The sequence below is a fragment of the Cebus imitator genome, unplaced genomic scaffold (genome assembly GCF_001604975.1).
Source record: "Cebus imitator isolate Cc_AM_T3 unplaced genomic scaffold, Cebus_imitator-1.0 Scaffold517, whole genome shotgun sequence".
In the NCBI taxonomy this organism is placed as follows: Eukaryota; Metazoa; Chordata; class Mammalia; order Primates; family Cebidae; genus Cebus; species Cebus imitator.
Window position 1 is genome coordinate 653,156 of NW_016107832.1, and position 8,533 is coordinate 661,688.

General features: G+C 38.9%; 1 protein-coding gene across 1 annotated transcript; it reads left to right on the top strand.

The window, feature by feature from the left end:
• The first annotated feature begins 958 nt into the window (after positions 1-958).
• BRS3 (bombesin receptor subtype 3) lies at positions 959-5,820 on the top strand. The gene is made up of 3 exons (XM_017514114.2): positions 959-1,541; positions 3,116-3,467; positions 4,957-5,820. The coding sequence occupies exons 1-3, from the start codon at positions 1,108-1,110 to the stop codon at positions 5,368-5,370; spliced, it is 1,200 nt and encodes a 399-aa protein (XP_017369603.1). The 5' UTR covers positions 959-1,107; the 3' UTR covers positions 5,371-5,820.
• The last annotated feature ends 2,713 nt before the right edge of the window (positions 5,821-8,533 follow it).

The following is an 8,533-nucleotide window of genomic DNA, read 5'->3' on the forward strand; positions in this document are numbered from 1 at the left end:
AAAAAAAAAAAAAAAAACCATGGCCTTAAAACAGACAAACAGTAAAAGTGGTTTTATTAGGACATTTAGAGACAAAGCAACTGGTGGTGTGCCTGGATTTTTCATCTCTTAAAGGCTGTTTCGGCAGGAAGTGGTTGTTCACACCTGTAATCCCAGCACTTTGGGAGGCCCGGGTGGGAGGATCGCCTGAGGTAAGAAGTTCAAGACCAGCCTGGCCAACATGGTGAAACCCTGTCTCTACTGAAAATACAAAACTAGCCAGGTATGGTGGCAGGCACCTGTAATTGCAGCTACTCGGGAGGCTGAGGCAGGAGAATTGAACCTCGAATGTGGAGGTTGCAGTGAGCCAAGATCGCACTACTGCACTCCAACCTGGGCAACAGAGCAAGACTCCATCTCAAAAAAAAAGGTTGTTTTGATATTGTACAACACACCTGGATAATGTGCAAAGTTGGGGTTTACCATGTGACAGAGCTAGGTATTAAGCCCAAGTGACCTGAATTATCACTCCTTGGAGGTGACATCAACCCTGTCAAAGTGTAAATGATTTGTTCTTTCACCACCTCTCTGATACCAAATTTTGAGGAGTGGGTTCAAGGTTGTGCTTCAGGGGACACCTACACTTATTTATCATGTAAAAGAAAATGCACTAGACTACCATGTGATGCAGGGGGTTAAATAGGTTTTTTCTAAAAAAAAATTGACAAAACCTATATGGACCATCATGGGTAGATATGAGAACAGGGTGATTCTAATAATCAATAAGATGATTTAATAAGGTCTAGTTAGTCCCAAGAGTCCCCAACAGGGAAGAATAAGCAACTGCAGAGCATTTCCCCAGCCTCCTACCTCCCCTTATGACAGGACACGCCAATGAAACCCCACCTCCTACTCTAGAGTGCCAGGTCGGTAACTGTTTAGCCAAGCATGCTGGGAGACACACAGAACTGAAGGAAAGGAGTATCTGAATGACTTAGATTTTCTTTCCATTCTGTTCTGCTCTGTTCTCCTAATGCCATCTCGTTACTAGACGTAGGCATTAGACGTGACAATCAACTGCATTTCAACTGAGAGGAAGAAATATTAAAGACACAGTCTTCAGAAGGAATGGCTCAAAGGCAGTCTCAGTCACCTAATCAGACTTTAATTTCAATCTCAAATGACACAGAATCATCAAGCTCTGTGGTTTCTAACGATAACACAAATAAAGGACGGAGCGGGGACAACTCTCCAGGAATAGAAGCATTGTGTGCCATCTACATTACTTATGCTGTGATCATTTCAGTGGGCATCCTTGGAAATGCTATTCTCATCAAAGTCTTTTTCAAGACTAAATCCATGCAAACAGTTCCAAATATTTTCATCACCAGCCTGGCTTTTGGAGATCTTTTACTTCTGGTAACTTGTGTGCCAGTGGATGCAACCCACTACCTTGCAGGAGGATGGCTGTTCGGAAGAATTGGTTGTAAGGTGCTCTCTTTCATCCGGCTCACTTCTGTTGGTGTGTCGGTGTTCACGTTAACAATTCTCAGCGCTGACAGGTGAGTTTCTTTTCTCTGTTATATTTGCTAGGATGTTAAATTGGGCAAAAAGAAAGGAAAGCTTGTATTTGGCATTTACTGGCTACTATTCTGCTTTTCTCACACTCTGTAATGTGTATGTGAGATTAGAAAATCTGGTGGCATTTAAAATAAAAGTTAGTGTAAGAGTGTTAAAATTTCTGTGTTAGCACAGAGTAGAAGTTGAAATTGCATGCTTTAGGGGTAATTTCTTCTTATTGTTTGCTCAAAAGAATACTGAACGGGGTTTTTATTTTTCCCCAGATTATTAAGTAAAGCAAATTGTTCCAGGTGCAAAAGAAAAAAAATTCATGCTTTATACATTAGTGCAGCCTAGTGGTGCAATATAGTCAACATGAAAACCAGCATAGGTGTAAAATTGACCACATATGCATTACTGTATATCGGAAAAGTGGTAAAAAGATACAGGCATCTAATTCATTTGAAATTTATCAAATTAGCTAATAGCAGAGAAACGGTGAGATTTTCAGCTCCCTGGTAACTTAGTGTAATGTCATCACTTCATTCTACTTGTTTTCTCTATAGGCATTTCAGTGACATTATCGTTTCCAGAGAAATAAATTAATCCTGGATGACTTTTAGAGCTCTGTGGAGAGAGTGTGTGAGATCCTCTTGCAGTCAGGGTGCTCAGATTCTGTGTTAGGATACTTTCAGTCCAAGTCCTCTGTTTTTCTGTGCTCCTACTATAGAATGATAACTGTGAAAACATAAAAAAATTTGAGGCTCCACATGTTAAAAGTGATGCTTTAAAATGCCTTCAAGAAGCCTATAAGTAATCAATGTCTGGCAGTACCAGAAAGAATAGCTTCTTCAGATTTTAGAATCTGAGAGGGGGAAAACGTTTCCCTGTGTCTTTTTTGGATTTTTGCTTTGACTTGTCTTATATTCTATTTGAAGGCAGAATGGCTTAATGATTGTAGATTTTAAGGTGGATTTGATTGAATGAAGAGGCATCTCTGTACCGGCACAGGACTTCTGATTGCAACTTCGCTTTGCCCTAAATCTTTCCACTGATCAGCTTGGGCAATGAATTAACATTTATAAATGGGGAAGAAATTAATCCTTTCCTCTTTACCATATAAACCCTTGGAATTCTTTTCTAGGAAGGTTGATAACTGTTCACTCATGAAGAAAGGAAAATTAATTCAGTTTAACATCAGTCACTTATACAAAAGGAAGTATTTTAGAACACTTAAGGTAGTGCACAGATGGTGAATTACTCTCAATCACACATGAAATCATGCTGATAAATGTTTATTTGTCTTAAACAGAGAGTCTATACATAAAATTATAAAACTGCAAATCTGGAATATCTCATATGAGTGAATAATGGAAAAGGTGATTAGCATAAATAAAAATATTGGGATGTACTATGTGCATTTAAAACCATAGCCAGTTCTAGTTGGTTAATATTGACTTGGTTATATATGTATGCAAGGATGGTAGAACTGGATGACCACTAAGGTCACTTTAACCTTACAATTTGGTAACTTTGACATTTATTTGGACCTTTGCCTCTGATTATGTGTTTCTAGATACAAGGCAGTTGTGAAGCCACTCGCGCGACAGCCCCCCAATGCCATCCTGAAGACTTGTGTAAAAGCTGGCTGCGTCTGGATCGTGTCTATGATATTTGCTCTACCTGAGGCTATATTTTCAAATGTATACACTTTTCGAGATCCCAACAAAAATATGACATTTGAATCGTGTACCTCTTATCCTGTCTCTAAGAAGCTCCTGCAAGAAATACATTCTCTGCTGTGCTTCTTAGTGTTCTACATTATTCCACTCTCTATTATCTCTGTCTATTATTCTTTGATTGCTAGGACCCTTTACAAAAGCACCCTGAACATACCTACTGAGGAACAAAGACATGCCCGCAAGCAGGTATGTATTAAGCATTATTTATGCAAGCCTAGTTTGAATTTAGAAGTGAAGTCCCTACTTTTGCACAGTGAGTAACTGTGTATCCTCCAGTGTATAAATGTAACAGCAGTGTAGTATTTTTGTTATAAGGATAGGCTGCAGTTTGAATCCCAGCTGTAGCACATACTAGCTGAGTAATCTTAAGCAAGTTACCTAACCTTTCTGAGCCTCACTTTCCTCATCTGTAAAATGAAGATGATTACTAGATGATATAGACGAAATGCTTAGATGCAGAATATTTCAATAAACAGTAGGACTACTACTGTTAGGGAGGGGACAATTGAAGTTCGAGAGTAATAAAATTTTTTTACCCCATAGAATAGTGGGGAACATTGTGTAAGATGACACTATGAAGAAAAGCATCTTTGGTTTTAGAAAGTGTAACAGAATAAAAATGCATAGCACGTAGAACTGGCAAGAATCCATAACACTATTCAATGCAAACCAGTTACACACAGATGAGCAAACTGAGGTGGGGAGGAGGGAGGGTGGAGAGTGGAATGCCAGTAACATGGGAACACAGTGACTCACAGAAGCTTGATTAAGACCATTGCAAGAGCCAGGTGTGCCCTCCTCTCATAAATATGGACAGAATAAAAGGAACATTGCTAAAACATAGTTCCATTTGATTAAAAATATTTTTTTCTAACTACTGGGGAAGGGGGAGAGATGATTCCATTTACCCCTTGATCAGTATTTTAGAGCTAGTCCATTCAGTTAGTTTAACAATAGTGCTCATGAGACTGAAGTTGCATATTTAATGCCCATGTGAACTAGTTACCTTTCCTCTATTTGTGACCACGGGCTACATATTTACCTAACTGCTCACTTCTCTTACTAATAGATGTAGGTAGGATTATCTTCACATATGAAAGACAGCACATTTTGGGTTTATTTCTTTGACTACATGGTTAGAATTCCCATAGAGTAAAGACAATTTTACATACCAGATTGGCAACTTTCATAGACCTGAAAAGAATATTCTGACCTAGTCAGCCTCTGCTGATGCAGTGAAAGAAGTTTCGTATAGCGTCTATCTGTTTTTGATTACACTAAATTTTGGAGAATTCCACAGCATTCTTTGAGTTAACTGGAGACATCCTAGAGTACCTCAAAATTAGCGGGGAGGGTGTCTCTGGATGAGAGTTAATGAGTCCAAAATCTGGGGTTACTATGCCAATTGACTTGTGGTGTTATATAGTCACAGGCTGACTTTCTGCACATCCCAGCCACTTAGCATACAAATGCATGTTCATAGGGAAATCATCTGTAATTAACTGTAAATTTCTATGTAAATTTAGACAATCTTAAAAATCTCCAACAGCTAAATGATTTCTCTCTCTCTCTCTCTCTCTCTCTCTCTTTCTTTCCTTTTTTTTTTTTTTTTTTTTTTTTTTTTTTTTTTTTTTTTTTTTTTTTTTTTTTTTTGCTATGTTTCTTCCCCCTGTAGATTGAATCCCGGAAGAGAATTGCCAAAACGGTATTGGTGTTGGTGGCTCTGTTTGCCCTCTGCTGGTTGCCAAATCACCTCCTGTACCTCTACCATTCATTTACTCCTCAAACCTATGTAGACCCCTCTGCCATGCATTTCCTTCTCACCATTTTCTCTCGGATTCTGGCTTTCAGCAATTCTTGCGTAAACCCCTTTGCTCTCTACTGGCTGAGCAAAACCTTCCAGGAGCATTTTAAAGCTCAGCTGTTCTGTTGCAAGGCGGAGCAGCCTGAGCCTCCTGTGGCTGACACCTCTCTTATCACCCTGACTGTGACGGGAAGGGTCCCGGGCTCTGGGAGCACACAGGTGCCTGAAATTAGTGTGACCTCCTTCCCTGGGTATAGTGTGAAGAAGGCAGAGGACAGAGTCTAGCTTTTCAATGAAAAATGTTGTTTCTCTTCCCAGCGTGTGTATCCGACTCTAAGGTGTATCATGTCCAGATTTTTGTGTTGTTTGAGAATTGCGTTGAAATCTTAGGAGTGAAGGATCCCTGTAAGTAAAAGACAAACCATTACTTTCTTCAAAGTACAAATCAGTAATGTTATCGGGCTTTCTAAATAAAATGAAGCCCCACTAAGTGCAGAAAGACAAGTTTACATATGCCAGCAAATTATAAGGGAGGTTGAATAGGAAGGAAGGTGTAATAAACAAGATGAAACTTAAAAATCTTATTTGTTTTTAATCACATCTGTGATGCTTCTTATTCCTCGTATACTGTGATTTGCATAAAACTGTGTTTGTGTTTATTGTGTGGTGTAAATCTAGAGATACTCTGTATGTGAAAAGGGGATCACAAAAGCGATAAAGTATCTCTCACGCAATTTTCTTAAAAATAAACCTTCACAGAATGGCTGCCCTTTTCCATTCATCTCTATTCCACTGTAACTGAATCTGTGCAGTTGAAATGAAAATGTTTTGGAGTCAGCGAATATTAAGTACTGATTAAGGATCTGGGGCACAGTGCTTGCCTTACTGGGTCAGCACTTACTGACTTAATGTAGTTTTAACACTTCCAACTGCCATGGATTAATAACTGGGCTAAGTTATCATTCACAAATATTGTGAAGAACTTGCCTTTTTCATAGGCAGAATAAGTGGCCATGTTTATGGTGTCCTTTGAGGACCCCGTTTAAAAATCTGCAAACCTGCTACAGTGTCAAAAATTCTTCCTTTACGGAAATTCATTTCTTTCTTGGTAAGCAGTGCCCTCTTTCTAAAATCATGCAGAAGTACCACATGAAATTCCTAACCCCTGGGTGTGCAACTATGATTAGATCACCTTCCTGCTTGACTTTATTAAATCTGATGGGTGCCTAAGTCCTGTAAGTGTATGGCCTAATTAATCTCTGCCCATGGAAATCAGATGGAATGGTCTGATTTTCTATCCTGTGCTCCCACCTGCTAACGTCATTCGCTTGTTAATAATTATTGTTTTTTAAAAACTGTTGTCAATAGATGTGTCAGATTTAGATTTGTGGGTTCAGAAAACTTTTTGGAGCAAATTAAAACATATGTTTGGCACTATAGGTAAATTTGCATTTTAAAAAAAACTTATGTTTGAGTGTGCTTTTGGTACTGTTGAACTTTCTTTAAATGTCTTGTGGAGTCGTGAACTTTTGCTAATGATGTGGCTCCAAAAGGTAATATATATTAACATTAGACTTTAACTTTCTGTAAAATTGGATTACTTAAAGTGGGTGGGGGGGGTTGTGATACTGTATTAGTATTGTTTTAAAGTGGACACTGTAATAAGTGGGGAAAAACAAATAAATATGAAATAAAGTTTTAAATGACACTGTGTAACTTTATATTCTCAAAACAGTATTTCTGACAGAATATAACTGGGAACCCATTTTAATTCCAAAATGTTACTTTCAAGTCACAGAGACCTGAAATAGTTTTAATATTTTCCTCACTCTCTGTAAAAATTACATCTTTACTCTCCTAAACTCTAATAACATTTCAGATATAACTTGACAAAAGTACCAGAATACAAAAGCGAAGACAGCCTTTTGGCAGGTCATAAAACTAGAACTCAAAGAACTTTGTTTTTTTCATTATCAGCAATCCCTGAGATTTATATTAGGGATATAATATAAAATAATGCCTTAAATGGCTGTGTAGGGCATCAGCCTCCTTCCATCTGTAGTTGTAGTTGGCTTAAAAGTCACAGCTTTGCTTTGACTTTTTTGAGAGGGTGGTCTCTTTTTCAACAGATTATTCTTGTCAGGGCTAACCTTATGAGTAGGCCCCAAGAGCCACAATTTTTTTCACACTGCCTATTGCAGTGCCAGAAATGTTTCTATCGAATATTTCATTTCTTTGGAGAGAATTCTAAATGGCAGGGAGAGGTGGGACATATGCAAAATAAATTCTGTATACATCTCAATTTTGCTCGGGGTCTTCCCTGACCCAAGACTTAAAATATGGGCCATAATACAGTAATACTCCACAAAGCACGAAAACACAGTCAGAAAGTTAGGCATAACCAAAACATCCAGCAGGTGTCTTCGTCATTGAAGGTGAAACTGCGACAAAACACTTACCACTGGCATTTCTGCTGAAAACAGGAAATTCGGGTTTGCAGAATTACTGCAGTTTGAACTATGTTAGATCAGGGATTCATCAACCTTTTTGTCAGAAGGACAGAAGTCTTTTTTATTTTTATTTCCATTAAGTCTTGAGATTACAGGATGTGGGGACAGGAAAATTCCTGGATAGAGTGGGCTTGAAGGAGCCATGTAAAAAATCTGGTTTGATATAGTTCAGTAATTTTTCAGAAAGAGTTCTTAGGCCAGATAGGTGAGTCCTATGTGGAGTGCAGTCTCTGCTTTTGTAGTTTAATGTATATTTATCCATCAAGAAGGCTGTGGCCTATTAGGCCAGAAGTATAACACGGATCAGTCCAATATAAAGGTCAGAGGGAAGAATGAAACACATATTCAGAGAGAAGCCAGATGTCTAGATTCTAACCAGTTCCCCTTCCTAGGCCAGCAACCCCTTATGTGGCCCATCTACATTGCAGTCTTGGAGTTTCAGTACCATCCCTAGCTTTATAACCCACTCATTTTTTGTTACCTTGAGTGTTTCTCTAACTAAAAAAAAAAAAAACTTGAAAAAGGTTACAAACACAGAGATGCTTTCAGATTACCTCAATTACTAGGGAGTTATTCTAGGAATACACATGGAAATGAGAAGAAATAGGAACCATGCCTCATAAAGACCACAGCATTGTTCAATTAGAACTGTCAGCCAGGGGCAGTGACTCACATCTGCAATCCCAGCACTTTGGGAGGCCGAGGTAGGCAGATCATGAGGTCAGGAGTTCAAGACCAGCCTGGCCAATATGGTAAAACCTCATCTCCACTAAAAATACAAAAGTTAGCTGAGTGTGGTGGCCTGCACCTGTAGTCCCAGCTACCCCAGAGGCTGAAGCAGGAGAATCGCTTGAACCTGGGAGGCGGAGATTGCAGTGAGCCCAGATTGCACCACTACACTCCAGCCTGGGTGACAGAGTGAGACTCTGTCTCAAAAA